Here is a 17,380-nt window from a genome sequence, read left to right as displayed (position 1 = left end):
CTATGCCAGCCACATAAGTGACACATTCACTGCCTACAGCTCTGGGACTCAGGCTACATTTCTTTCACCATTATCTACATTTCCAGATGCCAGGTAAGCCTCATTTTGCTCTTAAAAGCTACTGTGTGAGTAGCAGGGCCAATACCGTGATTCTGGCTTGAAGAAGAACAGAGGCAGGTGGGGGTATCATGTGACCATAGAGTGTTTGCCTTGCATGGGTTTGGTCCCCAGCACGGCAATGAAGGAGGAGAAGTATAAAGGGGAAGAGAGAGGAAGGGGAAGGAGGGCAGCGAAGGTACAGTCCAGAGATCAACTTGCAACCTGACTGTCTTTTCAATGTAATTAGTGTCCCATTCTGGTGAAGCATCTATTTGGCGCGTCAGCTTATCTTTTCTGAGAATTCTTACAATTATTCTTCTATTCATGATGACAGAGTCATTCACCAAAACAAATGAGATAATTTTCTATAGCCCATTATTCTCGTCTTTTTGCTCATTATTTCTGCAGAAGATGTTTAAGGACATCCTAAGCCATCTCAATTGTAATTGTTTGGGTAATTCCACAGAAAAGGTGTTGTGTGTCTTGGGGGGAGAAAAGGTCAATGCTTTATTTTTTAAGTATCTGGCAACAAGGCATGTTGTCCCGAAGTACCCATTCATTCTAGAAATACCGTGATTGGACTTAATGTGAATGAACTTAGCTTTGTGAAGTGGGTTCTCTCTGTTCATTAATTTCCTTTCCCTGGAAATTGCTTAGCAATGAGACCTATTGTACTGAGTAAAATAACTTGAAAGAATTAAAAACAAAAATTGGTCGGCTACCTTCCAATTGAACAATTCTTTTGAGCCACTCTTAGAAATAGAAACAAAGAATCCAATCATTTGAGGTATACGTGTTTTCTTCCTTTTCTGCACACACATTTGCCTGCATGGATCCAATTTGTAAATCCCATCTATAGAGTTTTGTTTTTAGGAAATTTTTTGTTTGTTTGGTGGGAAGGGTAATAAGGGGGCATTTTGGCCACACCTGGCAATGCTGGTGGGGGACTTATGCCTTGCTGGGGAGTGGACTGGAGTTGGCTGCATGCCAGGCAAGTACCTTAACTCTGCACTGTCTCTGCAGTTCCCACCCCTTTCTTTCTGGATAGGCACTGAAGTTTGAATCTGATCATTGTCATGTGTTGCAAGGCATTTTTTTCTTTGAATTTTTTTTAAGCATTAAAAAAAGGCAAACTTACTCATGTGGAATATAAAGTAGCTGAGAAATACAAGCTTGCAATGATGCAATTTCTGGAAGATATTTCTCTGGACTTAGTTACTAAAATACAGAAATCCAAAACCATGTGGCCACTAGTGTGGCTGCTCGACCTCATATCTCTTCATTCTCAGCAATGGAAAACAAATTACCAAATGCTTCCTTTTCAGCAGGTCCGACTTTAGGGGGGAGAAACTCCAAACAATAATAGTGAGTTTTTTATTGAAATATTGAATGTAATCAAAGTGAAGTGAAAGTAAAGTGAAATTTATGTTACACAGGTGGGGTGGGGGGCTGGGGAGGTGGGGGGTGGGGGGAGGTATACTGTGATTCTTGGTGGTGGAATATGTGCACTGGTGAAGGGATGGGTGTTTGAGCATTGTATAACTGAGACTTAAACCTGAAAGCTTTGTGACTTTCCACATGGTGATTCAATAAAAGAATAATTTTTTTTAAAAAAGGCAAACTTATTCTTAACTACAGGGGCTACAAAAAACACCCAGTCAATGTAGGTTGCAGGTTATTTGGGGGCCAGTGAGGGCTTTTATAGTGATTTACTTGGATCCTGAGATAATATGTCAGTAGTTTTCACTAAGCTCCTCAGTTTTATTTCAAACTCCTTACGTGATCTCCCCATTCCGTAGTATAATTCACATTGTAAGTGCCAAGAGATATAGAAAATATTTTCCCATCTATCGTGCAATCCCTGTGATGTTGGAGACAGGCAGGTGCAGAGAGATGAGACCAGGCTTCTCCGCACAGTACCAAGCGGAGTATATCTCATCAAATAGATAACCAGGCACCTCCTTTATTATGTCCAAGCCAGGAAATGCAGGTGGAACAACTACCTGCATGGTCTAAGATAACAAAAACAGTCATCCTCAGGGGTGGCAAGATAGTACAGCGGGCAGGGTGATTTTCTTGGATGTAGACAACCGTGGTTCGATTTCCAGCACTGCACATAATCCCCCCAACCCCAATGCTGCCAGGATTGATCCCTGAGAGTGGCCCCAGAACAAAACCAAAAAGTAGCCATCATAGTGTGACCATAAATGTATCAAAATAATAAGCTGGATGACTTAAATATACATGTTATATAACATGTATCACTTGGGTTTTTTGTTTTGTTTTGTTGTTTTTGGGTCACACCAGGCGATGCACAGGGGTTACTCCTGACTCTGCACTCAGGAATCACCCCTGGTGGTGCTCAGGGAACCTTATGGGATGCTGGGAATTGAACCCAGGTCGGCCGCGTGCAAGGCAAAAGCCCTACCCACTATACTATTGCTCCAGCCCCCAATAACGTGTATCACTTGTATCACTTGTCATCCTGTTGCTCATGGATTTGCTCAAGTGGCACCAGTAATGTCTCCATTCATCCCTGTCACGTGCTAGTGTAGCCCAATGGCATCTGCTCGCTCCAGGAACACAAAGAGCCTCAAACTGTCCATTCAGGGCCTTGACGAAGAAGTCTGACCATCTTGTAGGTGGGGGCGGTCAGGTGTCCTTTTGATGTCCCATGAAATTCAGTCGATAACAGCTCTAGTCCAGTGATCATCTCCAAATCACATTACGTGTCCGGCCCATCTGATTTTCGACACCTTGGCAAATGAGACAGCGTCCCTGATTTTCGATTGTCCATGGAGGTCAGAACTCCGGATTCCTTCTCTCACTGGAGTAAAATGTGATATTCCAACCATGGCTCTTTTGATTCCTCTTTGGGAGACCCAAATAGCATTCCTCATCCTGTTTTCATAGGGCCCAGATCTCTGAGGCATATGTTAGTGAAGGAAGAACAGTGGAGTCGAAAAGATGTGCCCAGAGCCGGAGGTACTTCGTCCTCTTAACAATTTCTTCGACGCTCTTGAAGGCGTTCCATGCTGTTCTCTTCCTCCTGCGCAGCTCAGGTGCCCGGCCATTCATCATGTTGAGTTCTCAACCTAGGTACACATAACTGCTGCATTCAGAGATGTTCATTCCATTGAGAGCAAATGGAATGTGAGGAACTAGTTTGTTTCTCATGAACATTGTCTTCATGAGATTCAGCTGCAGTCCAACCTTTACACACTCATGGTCAAAGTCAGCCAGCATTCGTGCCGCTTGGCTAATGTTTGGTGCTATTAGAATGATGTCATCAGCAAAGTGGAAGTGCTGTAGTTGCTGACTGTCTAATGTTTGGTGCTATTAGAATGATGTCATCAGCGAAGCGGAGGTGGTGTAGTTGCTGACTGTCTATCTTCACTCCCATTCCTTCCCATTCCAGTCATTGCATGACGTTCTCAAGGGTGGCACTGAAGAGTTTTAGTGAAATGGTATCGCCCTGCCAAACCCCTCTCTACATCAATGACTCAATGGTTCACGGCCTTATCATGGTGAGGGGGTGGTAACAGTGCCAACGGACAAAGACCAAACCAACAGGTGCTGCCCAGAGATGTAAGCAGGTGCAGGGCTGGACTCCTTGCATCAACTGTGTCCATTGGGCCAGTACTTTCTGTATGTGAGCAGTATGTGCATGCACAGGTGTGTGGCATGTTTGTCAGCATGCAGATCATTCCAACATGCCACCCGCACGGCAGAGCCTGGCAAGCTACCCACAGCATATTCAATATGCCAAAAACAGTAACAAAAATGGGCCTCATTCCCCTGACCCTGGAAGAGCCCCCAATATGGCAGCGTTGAGAAGGATGAACAAGGAGAAGCTGCTAAAATCTCAGGGCTGAACTAGGCTGCCAAAACAAAGAAGGACTAAAATGACTCTCTGCACTTTTAACACCTACGCTGGCATCAGAAGCATCCATCGAGGACCTGATGGTGCAAGTGCAGAAGATCAAGTACGATGTCATTGGATTGACCGAGATGAGAAGACATCGATCACATCATGCCATTTTTGACACTGGAGAAGAACTGTTCCTCGGAACATACAACAGAGGCGTCAGTGGTGTCAGTGTCCTCATCAACATGAACTTGGCCATGAGCATTGATTCGTTCGAATGCCTAACAACCCAAATCGGATGCTTACATTTGAATAGATGTGGCTCATTGCTGGCAGGTTCTATCTTGGTCGTCTATGCACCAACATCCACCTACGACGAAGAAGAAATTGAGAAGTTCTACATGGAGCTGGAGAAGTTCTATAAAGAAGACCACACCTTCTACAAGGTCATTGTCGGTGATTTTAATGCCAAGATAGGACCGAGAAGGTCACCCAAAGAACTCTTCATCAGGACCCATGGCCTAGAATGGAATAAACAGCGTGAGAGAATGTCTGAGTTCATCATGTTGACCAAGACCATCATGGTAACTCACAGTTCCAGGAGGCTGGATCTAAACGTTGGACATGGGAGTCTTCTGATGGACAGTTCACAACAAAATTGACTATATCATATTCAATCAATAGTTTTGCCTGACCGATGTCGCTGTTGTCCCAAAATTCCAAATGGGATTGAACTACCGTCTCCTTGTGCGAAATTCTGCTTCACGGAGTGGGAGAAAGGGCTGCAAAGTTTAAGAAGAGAACTCCCAGAACAACCACCAACTTGGAGCTCTTTGACACTGTTGCAGCAATATGAGAAGATTCCGTCATTGATAACATCGACGAGGAATACGATAGACTGGTTCAGCATCTCCATGATTGTTCGAGGAATGCTGAGAGAGAAAAAGCCACAAAAAGACGCCTGTCTTTGGAAACTCTTGAGCTCATTTGCCAATGTGGTTTGGTGCGAGCCTCAATCCTGAATAGGATTGGCAGAACACTAGAAGAACAACCATGCGAGCAAGCCAAGTTCCAAAAAGGAGTCAGCATGATCGATCATATCCACACAGTGACCAAGCTCATTGAGGTTTCGTGAGAGTTCAAGATGCCGCTCTGTCTAAGGGTTTGGTTTGCTTATTTACCTTACGATAAAGAATAACGTTTGTCCAATTATTACTACCTAAATATTAATATTGGGGGAAGAGAGGACAAAAGTGTCCCCATCTCCATCTCTGTCCCAGACCTGTCACCTGGATCCCAAGAATAACGTCACTAAAACCAGAAAGAGCATCTAAAATTAATTAATCAATTAAAATTATTATTATTATTATTATTTTGCTTTTTGGGTCACACCGGGCTATGCTCAGGGGTTAATCCTGGCTCTGCACTCAGGAATTACCCCTGGCGGTGCTCAGGGGACCATATGGGATGATGGGAATCGAACCCTGGTTGGCCGCGTGCAAGGCAAATGCCCTACCCTCTGTGCTATTGCTCCAGCCCCTAATTAAATTTTTTTTTAAAAGAAGGAGCATCTTCAGAAAAAAATTTGCACTGTGTTTTTTTCGGGGGGGGGGGTGTTGCTTGGGGACTACATACCTGCAGTGTTCAGGGATTCCTCCTGGCTCTACTCTCAGGACCATGCCTGGCGGTGCTAGGGGACCAGATGGGATGCCAGGGATCAAAGCCAGGTCAGCCGCAGAGCGAATACAGTGGGGAGGGCATTCTCAGATTAAACCCACGTCCAAGCCAGGGGCAAAGACAGAAGACAGAGTGTCCCCCTGCGAGGGGCTGAAGGAGAATGCGGGCATCCCAGACGTGCGCAGGTAGGCGGTGCGTCCAGGTGAGCGCGCGCGGGGTCGGGCCGCTACCTCGTCCCGCCTGCAGGGGGCGCAGGCGGGGGCGGCCTCCGGGGGGCGGTTCCGCGCGGCAGGCCGGGCCGCTCTGGCCGGCCGGGGCAGGTGAGGCGCGGCGCGGTCCCGGGGGGGGGGGGGGCTGCGCTGGACCCCGCGGGTTCGGGGGGCGCCGGGGGCGGGGCCGCGGCGGTTAACCGTGCCGGCTCGGACTTGGCAGCGGGTTAGCGGGGGCCCCGGGGCCCGGAGCGCCCGGCCGCAGCCGCCCCTGACGCCCAGGTCCAGCGGGCGCGTCCCTTCGCGTCCTGTCCACCGCCCTCGGCTCGGGCAGCGCGTGGGAACCTGGTCAGGCGCGCCGGCCCTTGGCCCTCCTCGCCGTGGCCCTCACTGCGCCCCCCGCCTCCCCCGACCCGCCCCCGCTGCCCCCCAGCCCCACGACCCGCCAGAACAAAAACTGTGTTTTTACAAAGATGCAAATTTTTTTTTTTTTTTTAATTGCAAAAGCGCCGTTGGTTCCAGGGGGTGGGCCCGGGGCGGGAGCGGGTTTTGGACTCTGGCCTTGCCAAGGGGGGCGCGGAGGGGCCTCGCGCAGGTGGAGGCGGCCGCCGCCGAGCCGGCGTGGGGGTCATCTGGGGTTTGTCCTGCTGGGTTGGTAAGATCCGCTGGACGTCCGGCGACCCCCTGGACGCTCAAGTGCAGCCCCTGAAAGGGCCCCCTCTGGGGGGCGCCCGGGTGTGGGGCTGTGCGCCCCCGTTGGCAAGGGGACCGAGGAAAGGTCCTGCAAGGGAACGGCAACACCCAGAGAGCCCAGTTGTTTTTCCAAAATCAAAGTTTTGGATCTTTTCCTAGAACCTGCCCAACCGGCTTTGGCAGACCGCCGCTGCTGGGGGGGGGTGAGGTGGGGGGGGGGGTCCTGGGGTTGCCTTGCGCTGGGGTGACCCCAAGAATCCCTACCGGTGGCGGCAGGGGTGTGGCCCTACCGCTCCTCCCCGCCCCCACACACCCCATTAAAAAAAAATAATAGTGTATGGGCCTGTCTACGCAGCGACTTAATTAAGGGTCGCTCCTGCCCGTGCAGGTGCCCGGAGTTGCCCGGGCATCTTGCCCAGGTTGCACCCACCTGCGGGCGGGGCTCGGGGTGCAAGGGTGCACGGGCCCATTCTCTCCTGGACACTGCGGGGAAAGCGCCAGCGCCCGGGCCCAGCCAAAGGTCAGAGGGCGGGAGCGGTGGGGCGCTGGGAAGGACAAGGGAAGGGTCACTTTGGGGCCGCACTATCCAGCAGGCTGGAGATTTTCTGGGGCACCCCGGAGCACCGGTGAGAGGTGGGCACAGCTGGGGGGGGGGGGTGGTCACCCAGAGAGCAAAGGCTGGAGATTTTTTTTAAAAAACGTAAAAGCAGGATTTTGGGGGTTGCATTTTCCTTTTTATTTTGTGTTTGAGGTTTATTTTGGTTTCCGAGCCACACCAGGCAGGGCTCAGGACTCAGCCCTGGCTTGTGCTCAGGGGTCCCTCCTGGTGGGGCACCAGGGACCCTAACCACGATCTTCCATGTGCAGGACAACATCCTGCCCCCTGCATCAGAGAGGGAAGGCCAGTGTGTGTGTGGGGGGGGGGCAGGAGTGCCTCGGGGAGTTGGAGCCCCCACACGGCAAAGAGAAGGGAGTGGGTCAGGGCAGAGTCCAGCACAGTTGCCTTGTGCAGGGGGAGGAGACTCAGAACATCTGGGAAAGCCAGGGGTATTAAGTCCATTGCTGACAGGCTGGCGTTCACAGAGTGGCCCAAAGGGGCACCTTCCGGGTGCCAGGGCGTGCCAGGGTCCCCTCCAGCTCAGGCCACTGTGGTGTCCGTTCCCGGCCCGTTGCCCTTTAGACCGTGGGTGCCTGCTGTCTCTTTAAATTGGACGGGCCTGGGCTGGCCCACTTTCTCCCGGAAGGGCCAGCGCTGGCCTCGCCTTGGCCCCCGGCCCTGGCCCGAGCCGAGGCTCTCAGCCGGCCGGGCAGCGGGTAGCGTTCCCAGGGCAGGAGTTGGCAAAGCTTGTTGTTGCCGCCCGGAGAAACCCTGGGCTGTGGGTCTCGGAAACGCCCACCCAGAGCTTGGTTCCCAGGGAGGGGTGGGCGGCTGCTCCTGGGGGGTGGAGGTGGGGGCCCTCCCCTCCTTCCCGACCTCAGCCTCCTCCCTCTCACTCCCAGCCCCAGCAGGACCCACACCGGCCCGAGGGCTCCCGTGAGGGGCAACGCCCGTGACCTGTGACACCAGTTCTCCAGCCCCAGGGCTCCCCGCGTGGGAAGCAGCCAGGGTCCAGGTGAGCCGCACCCAGCACCACTGGTGCCCAGTGGACTGGTCACTCTTTGCTTTGTCCTGCCACCCTGTGTTGAGAGGCCACCAGCACGTGCCCACGGCTCTCCAGGAGGGCCAGTGGGGCTGGGTCACCTCGCCGCCAGCTTCCAGGGCTCTTCTAACCCCCATCTCCACCCGCTGACCTCTGACCTCGGCCCCCACCCAGGACTCTCTTGACCCCCAACCCCCATCCAGTACCCTCTGACCCCACCCAGCACCCACTGACCTTTGACCCCTAGCCCCACCCAGTGCCCTCTGACTCCCAGCCCCACCCAGCACCCACTGACCTCCGACCCCTAGCCCTACCCTAGTGTCCTCTGACCCCGACCCCCTCTGGGGCTCCCCCCCCTGCCCTGGCCGGTGTCCGTTTCCCACGCGTGTCCCAGGACTTGTTTGAACAGAGCTTTAGAAAGAGTTGCCGAGTGTCCGGCTCAGTTCCGGGAGCCAGGCCTTGCCCACGCGCCAGGACATGCGGGAGTGGCCGGAGTAGGCTGGGGGCCCCCAGGGCACCGTGCACGGCCGGGGCCTCCGTTCCTCGCGGCCCGGAAGCTGGGCAGCCGGCCATGAACGGTGGCATCCCCTGGGGGCCATGATCTGAGCAAGAGTGAGATTTGAAAAGTGTTCTTCAGGGGGCTGGAGCAATAGCACAGCGGGTAGGGCGTTTGCCTTGCACTCGGCCGACCCAGGTTTGAATCCCAGCATCCCATATGGTCCCCTGAGCACTGCCAGGAGTAATTCCTGAGTGCATGAGCCAGGAGTAACCCCTGTGCATTGCTGGGTGTGACCCAAAAAGCAAAAAAAAAAAAAAAGAAAGAAAAGAAAATGCTCTCCGGGTGTGCGGGGGGGCTCCCAGCAGTGCTCAGGGCAGCCCCCCTGTCTGGAGGTCCCATGCGAGGGTCTCAGGATGTGGTACTCGAGGCCTGCAGGGCTGGCCCTGGCCGTGCTCCAGGGACCACGCGGTGCTGGGGATTGAACTGGGGTGGGTTGGCCGCGTGCAAGGCAAACGTCCCACCCGCTGTGCCATGGCTCCAGCCCCGAGATCTGAGCTACTCTAACCGGTGTATTATGACTTTTTGAATTTCAGCTTGTTGGCTGTTACAAAAATGGTGTTTAGTCATTTAAAAAGAGGTCACTCAATACCTGTCACGAAATCCATTCTTTGCGGTTGTCCGGTGGTTCCTCGCTGGCCGATGGCCCCTGTCCATGCTGGGAAGCCACGTAGAGGGAGAAAGTCGTCCAGCTGGGGGTTTTCTTGGCTCTCCCCAGCCGATGCCCTCGGGGGCTGGCAGCGCCCCTGCCTCCTGTGCGTCTCCGCTCCCCTCTCCCGTCTCACAGCCGTGACCAGCACCGCCCTGCTGGCCTCGCCATCAGCTCGTGCGGGATCACGCTGGCCGGTGGGGGGTGGTGACGGAGGTTTCCCTGGAGCCTCCCAGCTATCGGTGAGAGCGTGCACCTGCACCGGCTTTGCCGTAGCACAGCGGGGAGGGCGTTTGCCTTGCACTCGGCCAACCCGGGTTCAATCCCCAGCACTGCCGGGAGTGATTCCTGAGTGCAGAGCCAGGAGGGACCCCTGAGCATGGCCGGGTGTGACTCAAAAAGAAAAGATATAGCCGGGGTGGACCCGTCCCGAGGGTGAGGACCGGAATGAGTGAGGGTCGGTGGAAGAGCTGGCCAGGATGTCGGCTCCAGCTCACCCGCGTTCCCCCAGCCTGGTTTGGAAAGCTGTTAGGGGCCCCCTCCAAGGCTCATGCAGGCGCTGCGAGCAAAGGTGGGACCCCGGGCACTCCTGGAGGGTTCATACGCCTGCTGCCCCCTGGTGGCAGCCTGTGACGGTGCGGTCCAGAGGCAAGGCGCTGGGGCAGTCCTGGACCCGGTCCCCAGGTGCTCTCGGGACACCCTTGTGTGCATCACTCACATCGAGACCCCATTCGTGTCCCTCAGCTCAGCCTCAGTGGCTCTTTGCGCAAGTGTCCGCTTTAGTGCGTGGACGGAAATTCACAAATTCGAGAGACTCATGCAGGAAACGTGCAGAGGCTTCATCGGATTCCCCTGGGGGCAGCAGATGCCCGGGGCCCACCTGCCGCTGTCAGGGTGGGCACCCACCGCCTGGGGGGATTGCCGGCTTCCTGTGCTCTAAGGGAAACGGAGACCCTGACAGGGCCAGGGGCGAGGGCGTGGCCTAGCACGCAGCTGGCCCAGCTCCCGGCACCCCATACGGACCCCAACCACCATCGGGAGTGGTCAGTCCCAGCGGGGGCCGGAGCGACAGTGCAGCGGGGAGGGCACTGGCCTTGCGCTCGGCCGACCCAGGTTCAATCCCCGGCATCCCGAGCGCCGCCAGGAGTGATTCTGGAGTGAGTGAGCCCTGGGCATCGCCAGATGTAACCCCCCCCAGAAAGAAAGAACTGACGAATAAATGAAGGGGTGGCACAGGGTGGTGCCAGCGGGCGGCGGGAGGCCAGTGGCTCCGAGGTGAGCGCTGAGGGGCTCTCAGGCGGCTCTGCCCAGCGCCAGGGAGGCAGAGCACCACGGGCCGGTACCCAGGGCCGACACTTGCGTCACTGGCAGACGGAAAACGCGCCGATGGCCCCGGCTCAGTGACAGCCCTCAGGGCGCTGCCGGCCAAGGAGCCACCCTGGCCACGAGGGGCCAGTCAGATGCCCTGAGACTCGCCGCCCCGGGAGGCTGCAGAGGATCCCCGGGCCCGCCCGGGCCGGGCTGTGCCCTGGCCTAGCCGAGGGCCGCTGCCGGCGATGCTCTCGCTGTCTCCTCCCAGTGCTCCGCGTGTCTGGGCTGGGCTCACGTCCACTCGGGCAGTGCTCATCCCCCCCCAGGGTCGCTGTGGCGGTGAGCAGGGGTGGGCGTGCCGAGGCCGCTGCTGCGGTCTGTGCTCCTGCAGCTGTGCCCACGGGGGCTGGCACTCAGCTCGCACCCATGATCACGGCGGGCCCAGCCTGCAGGCCTGGTGCCCATGTGCTGTGCGGCCACGGTGTTGGCAGGACTCCATACCGCTCTCCACGGTGCTCACACACACTCACGCACACACTCATACAATACACAAACACACACATACAGAGACTCATACACGCACACACACTCTACACACTCACATACACACATACCACACTCATACACACTAACACATTTTATATACACTCACGCATATGCACACTCACACATGCACACACACAACACACATATACACACACACACAAACACATACACTCATACTCACCCATTCACACATATATACACACACAAACAGACTCGCTAACAAAGTCATACACAAACACACAACACGCTCAAACATATACACACACAAACACATACAGACTTACACACAAACACACACAGACACACACATTCACACACATGTACTCACACACTCGCAGACACACACACACACACACACACACACACCTGTGGCTGTGGCGCAGAGCTGGGTGTGGTGGACAGCAGGGCTGCCTGGCTCATGCTCACCACATGTGGGACATCAGGGATTTGGACTCAGACCACATGCTTGCAAGTTGGGTTCCTCCAGTTTAAACCAGTTTAAACCAGTTTCCCATCCGGTTGAAACCAGGTCCCGGTGGGGGGCTGCTGCACTTGGGGGGTATGGAGGGCCAGAGCACATGGCAGCTGTGGGCACCATTGGGGGGTGTTTTCTGTCTGTCCACTTACAGGAGGTGGAGCTGGGGCAGGGGTGCTGCCGAGTCACTGTCTCCTGTGAAGGGGGCGCTGGGCCAAGCCGTGCGGGACCCTCCGCAGAGCTGCTGTGTGGCCCCGAGGAGGTCGCTGGAGGTCGCTGGGGGAGCGGCCGAGAGCCCCCCTCGGGAGGAGCCCCGGGACCTGTGTCCAGGGCGGGAGCGACACTCCTTCCTGCCGGCTCCCCTGCTGCGGGGCGGGCGGGGCCTGCGTGCCAGGCTCTGGGCCCAGAGGGGCGCTCTGGTGGACACTGGCCCTCAGCCGGGCGGTGGGGCTGGGTGCTTCGGGGTCCCGCCCCTCTCGGGGGCGTGGCTTCCCACGTGCCCTGGGGGCGGGGCGGGCAGGGCTGACCTTTGGCCAGTAGGCAGCAGCTGGCCACGCCAGGGGCATTCAGCAGGGATGCGGGCGGGAGGCCCAGGGCGGAGCAGGGAAAGACCCGGCCCGAGGGACGCCCCCAGGGGGAGGGCGAGGGGAGGGGGCGGGAGCCCGAGGGACGCCCCCAGGGGGAGGGCGAGGTGAGGGGGCGGGAGGCGTCCCAGGAGCCTCCGGGAGCCCCACACAGGCCCCTGTGTTAGGTGCCAGGCCTGGCCCCCGCCACAGTGCTGCCTTTGTGCCGGGCACACAGTGTCCCGGGGCTGCAGCCAGGGCCCGGCCAGCGGGGCGGTGGGGGGATACGCCCCCTCTCTCCGGGCCGGCTGCACCCCAAGCCCACTGTCCCTGGGCTCCGGTGCGGACTCGGGGCCGGGCCAGTGCAGCCGGGAAGGTAAGGTTTGCTGCTGCCGGGTGGACACCAGGGGTGGACCCCAGGGCCCAGACAACAGAGGCTGGGGTGCAGGAGAGGAGACCCACCCGCTGCCCCGGGGAGACTCAGCCCTGGGCTCCCCCGACGGTGGAGGGGGCAGGGTTCCGCGTCCTGTCTCTGTGCCCCCCACCTGCCCGCAGGCCCTTCGTCCCATACCCCCTGGGGGCCCGGCCTGTGTGCGTGGCCAGTCTCAGCAGTGGAGGCGGTTGGGGAAACCGGGACAGTGTTCCCCTCCATCCGGGTCAGTACTGGACCTCTTGGTCTTGGTCTTATGAGTGTTTTTGCTTTTTTAAAAAAAAAAAAAAATCAATGTTTGGGCTGGAGCAATAGCACAGCAGGTAGGGCATTTGCCTTGCATATGGCCAACCTGAGTTTGATTCCCAGCATTCCGTATGGTCCCTTGAGCACCGCCAGGACTGATTCCTGAGTGCAGAGCCAGGAGTGACCCCTGTGCATTGCCGGGTGTGACCCAAAACGCAAAAAAAAAAAAAAAAAAAAATCATTGCTGGTGGTACTCGAGGGACCCTATGGGATGCTGGGGTTGAACCCGGGTCAGCCAATAACAAGGCAGACGCCCTCTGCTCCAGCCCAGTTGATTCTTTATTTTGGGTTTGGGGGCCACTCCCAGCGCTTCTCCGGGCTGGAGGGTTCGAGTCGGGCGAGTGCCGGAGCCCTGTGCTCCCTCCAGCCCCCAGCTAGAGCAGTTTGTTTTGTTGTTGTTTGGGGCCCCCCCACCACCACGAGTTTTGACCGGGACCTGTTCCTTTTCTCAAGTACTTGCGCTGCGTCCGTGGGCACCATCAGGGGTTTCCCCTCTTACTCCGTGTAAGCGGGGGTCACCAATATTCAGAACTTGCCCTTTCTTTACAAGCTTGCCCCATACTCTCCTTTCCTGCGAGCGTCTTTGGCTTCTGGTTTTGTTGCTCTTGGGGGACCACCCCCAGCGTGCCCAGGGTTATTCGGGTCTGATGTGGTAAAGAGTGAAGCTGCTTGTAGAGTCCAGAAGTGTTGTTCCTGCTCCAGTGTTGCCTGGAACTGTCTCCTTCCAGGTTTGGGTGAATTCACGCTCCCGAGCGCCCTTCTCCTGGTCGGGCCAGGAGGGTTAGGGGGAACCTCTGTGGAGGGGGGTCCCCTGCACTGTCTCATGACTTCCCAGGGACTCCGAGAAGCCCAGCTGTCTAGGTGGGGGGCTCTGGATGGGAACCTCCAGACCCGAGCTTCCCTCCTGTGTGGGCAGATCAGGCCGGAGAGCAGGGTGGGCTGGCAGGCGAGCAGGTTGGGAACCCTGTCCCGGACGGAGCAGGGCCTGGCTCCACAGGCCCAGAGAAGGAGCAAGGAGATGTGGCCAGGGCAGTCTTCCTCCTCCTCCTCCTCCCCCTCCTCCTCCCCTTCCTCCTCCTTCTCCTCCCCCTTCTCCTCCCTCTCCCCCTCCTCCCCCTCCTCCTCCTCCAGCCTGTGTCTAGCCACACTGGACAAGCCACAGGCTCCTGGTTCTTGGGGACCACCCAGGACCACCCCCTCTCAGCATCACACTGCACTGGTCTGTCTGCGGTGCTCGCCCCAGGCTCACCTGGGGGGCTTCCCCCATGACCTTAGATCATTCAATAGCTCGAGAAGCACAGCCCTGGGTAAGGGGTGGGGGTGGGGGTGGACAGATGCCGCTCGCAGGCCCCATCGGGAGTGGCCTGGACACGCACAGGTTGGCACACCTGGCACAGCCAGACACCCCAGTAATCAAACAGAAATCCAAGGCGGCTCAGAGGGGTGGGAACCGCGCGCCCCGGCGCCCAGGGGCGGGGCGGGGGCGGGGGTGCGGCGGGCGGGCCCCACTAACACGGCCGCTGCCCTTGTCCCCGCAGCCGCGCGGGCGCCATGGCGCGCGTGATGGTGTTCGTGTACGGGACGCTGAAGAGCGGCCAGCCCAACCACGCGCTGCTGCTGGACGGCGCCCACGGCTGCGCCGCCTTCCGGGGCCGCGGGTGCACGCGGGAGCCCTTCCCGCTGGTGATCGCCGGGCCGCACAACATCCCCTACCTGCTGCAGCTGCCGGGCACGGGCCGCCGCGTGCGGGGCGAGGTCTACGCCGTGGACGAGCCCATGCTGCGCTTCCTCGACGACTTCGAGGACTGCCCCGACGTGTACCAGCGCACCCCTGCCACCATCGTGCTGGACGGCGAGCCGGGCGCGCCGCAGGAGACGCTGCAGTGCTTCCTCTACAGCAAGGCCAGCTACCCGCCTGAGTGGGTGGGCCTGCCGCACCACGACGACTACGACTCGCAGGGCGCGCACGGGCTGCGCTACAACCCGCGGGAGAACAGATGAGCGCGCGCGCCCCGGGCCCATGCGCGCCCTACGCGCCCTTGCGCGCCCCTCCGGCGGGCGCCCGCGCCGGGCTAACGGCCGCCACGCTGGTCACCCCCAGATCTGACCCCTAACCTTAGTGCTTGCCGCTTTCAACGCGTGACCTGGGCTCGGGGGACGCGCGAATGCCCGGGAGGAAGAAGGAAGTTAGGATTGACATTCCCCCGCAGCCCCCGAAATGACATCCAGAGAAACGCCCTTCTTCCCCTCTGCTGTCGCTGCCTTTTCTTTGATTTTTGTGTCTGGTTTCGCTTTTAATCTGAAGATAACATTTGAAATGAACGCAAAGGCTGTGGTCGCAGCTGGATTTTAGCAACTTGTAGCACCAAGGGCGAAAAAAAATTTTTTTTTTTTAATTTTTGGGGTAGACAATAAACGAACCTCAAGACAAACAGGCGGTATGACGGGGCCTCTGTGGGAATGGGGGAGGGGCGGGGCTCACCGTGGTCTGCAGAGAGTGCTCTCAGCCAGAGAGGCCGCTGAATCCCGCGGGCTGGCACAGTGTCCTGCGCCCCGCGGGAGTGGGGACGGGCTTGGGGAGGGGACTGAGCCTTTCAGAGGCGAGCCGCCACCGTAGTAATTTGTTCTTCAGGCTGACAGGAAGCGCAGCTTCCACATGCAAACAGCACTTAAAATACCGTTCCCGGCACGAAGCACCAATTAGCGCCCACCGCCGCGCGAGCGCCCGAGCACGGGAGATGTGACGGCGCAGCTGCCAGGCGCGCCCCGCCGCCACCGCGGGCCGGGCTGCGCCGCCTGCATCTGGCACACACACCAGCCTCATTTTCAGCCCCTCTTCTGCGGGAAACCTGCTCCGGGAACACAAAAGGCGAGGGAACCCCCAAGCGGGGCCAGTCCTAGTCTGAGGCAAGGGAGGGGGCGGTGGGGGCATCAGCGGTCCCCGAGGGGCAGCTCTCCATCAGCAAACTCTGGCCCCTTGCAGGCAGGACCTTAGGATGAAAAGCCACCACAGGACGGAGGGGTTCCACTCCAAGAACACCAGGGCCGAGAAGGGGGGCTCGGGTAATCCCCTCCACCCACCCACACGCACATTTAAAGACCCCACGGCCTGATCCGTCGATGTAGACTGTCGTCCGTCAGAAACAAAAAAGGGGGCAAACTAATATTTAGACAAATGCTCGTTTTTATTGATTCCATGTTGGCACTGGGAAATCTCACAGCAGAAGTAGAAATCCTATGTACAAGTATTTATATCAATAAGTTTCCACTGGTGAGTGAGTTTTTTTTTTTTCCTTTTTGGCAGAACTGTTGGTTTTTGACTTCGTGGCGAATAAATAATGACCCCGTGAGATCTGCCGCCCGGGGTGTCCCTGCAGAGTGCTCGAATCAACTGAGCACAGAAGGCGCTGAGTGAAGTTGGGGGGCGGGGGGGGGCACTTCACTCCAGCTCCACCAGCAGGTCCCCCTCGCCCACCGTGTCTCCGGCTTTACACTGCACCGACTTCACCTGAGACACAGAGAGAGCATCACCAGCCAGCTGGCGAGGGAGGGGGCCCCAGGGTCCTCCTGCCGCCCCCCCTTCTCTGTCCTTCCCGCCCCGGAAGCTTCTGCTGTTCCCAGTTGCCCCCCAAGCGCTTTTACTTGGCAGGTTCCCAACATTCAGCCACCCCGCCTCTCTCGGGGCTGGAGAAGGTTCCAGAAGGCTCTCCAGGGTGCATGCAGGGCAGGGCTCAGGCCAGTGCTGACTCGCACTGGCCACGGCCGCCTCCTGAGGAGCCTCGGGGCGCAGGTGGGGGGCTTGTGAAGGAAGCCTCCTGCTCATGCTCAAGGGAGGAGGGAGGGAGAGGGGGCTGGGAATGGAGGGTCATTTTGGCTTCTAGAAGGTTCTGACTTGGGCTTGCAAGCAAAGGAAGGGCCAGAGCAGCTGGCTCTCTGGCCCGAGGTCTCGGGGTGGCGCTGGCCCCTGCAGTCACCAGGCAGCCCGGCGGCCTCCGGCGGTGTGTACTGGACTCTGAGCTTTCTGCAGGGCTTGGGGAGGGTCTTCCCACGGCGGGGTGGGGGTCTCTGTGCAGAGGCTGGGCAGGATGCCCCAGACCGAGGCCAGGGCTCTCCCCAGAGGCCACCAGGACCCCTGGACGCAGCCTGGGCTTGCCAACAGCTAGCTGGGCGGGGAGTCAGGGCCAGGAGACTCACCGCATGGGGCCCAGCCCACAGGCACTCGCCCACCTGTGCCCTCGCGTGCCCCCACTGACACCAAGCTCTCCTGGGCCGAAACTCGGCAGCAGGGTGCCGACACCCCCAAGGACACACGGCCCACGTGTCCCTGAGCAGAAGCCCAGGCCTGGACGACTGTCTCG

General features: G+C 57.9%; 2 protein-coding genes across 4 annotated transcripts in view; one reads left to right on the top strand and one right to left on the bottom strand.

Moving 5' to 3' along the window:
• The first annotated feature begins 5,942 nt into the window (after positions 1-5,942).
• On the top strand, positions 5,943-15,454 carry GGACT (gamma-glutamylamine cyclotransferase). Of its 3 annotated transcripts, none has more exons than XM_055119975.1 (3): positions 5,943-5,964; positions 8,047-8,159; positions 14,561-15,454. In XM_055119975.1, the coding sequence occupies exon 3, from the start codon at positions 14,574-14,576 to the stop codon at positions 15,021-15,023; it is 450 nt and encodes a 149-aa protein (XP_054975950.1). In that variant the 5' UTR covers positions 5,943-5,964; positions 8,047-8,159; positions 14,561-14,573; the 3' UTR covers positions 15,024-15,454. The 3 variants fall into 3 exon arrangements, with proteins under 3 accessions (XP_054975950.1, XP_054975945.1, XP_004614100.3); XM_055119970.1 differs by lacking the exon at positions 5,943-5,964 and adding an exon at positions 7,158-7,179; XM_004614043.3 differs by lacking the exons at positions 5,943-5,964; positions 8,047-8,159 and adding an exon at positions 12,504-12,662.
• Positions 15,455-15,574: 120 nt separating this feature from the next.
• PCCA (propionyl-CoA carboxylase subunit alpha) overlaps positions 15,575-17,380 on the bottom strand; it is a 275,284-nt gene continuing 273,478 nt past the window's right edge. The window contains exon 24 of the mRNA XM_055119924.1: positions 15,575-16,530. Within this exon, the coding sequence (XP_054975899.1) occupies positions 16,462-16,530 (69 nt within the window). The 3' untranslated portion in view covers positions 15,575-16,461. The remainder of the gene's footprint in view (positions 16,531-17,380) is intronic.

Source organism: Sorex araneus, chromosome 1 (genome assembly GCF_027595985.1).
Source record: "Sorex araneus isolate mSorAra2 chromosome 1, mSorAra2.pri, whole genome shotgun sequence".
In the NCBI taxonomy this organism is placed as follows: domain Eukaryota; kingdom Metazoa; phylum Chordata; class Mammalia; order Eulipotyphla; family Soricidae; genus Sorex; species Sorex araneus.
The sequence above is the reverse complement of the archived record's forward strand: the minus strand, read 5'-3'. Positions and strand labels throughout refer to the sequence as shown.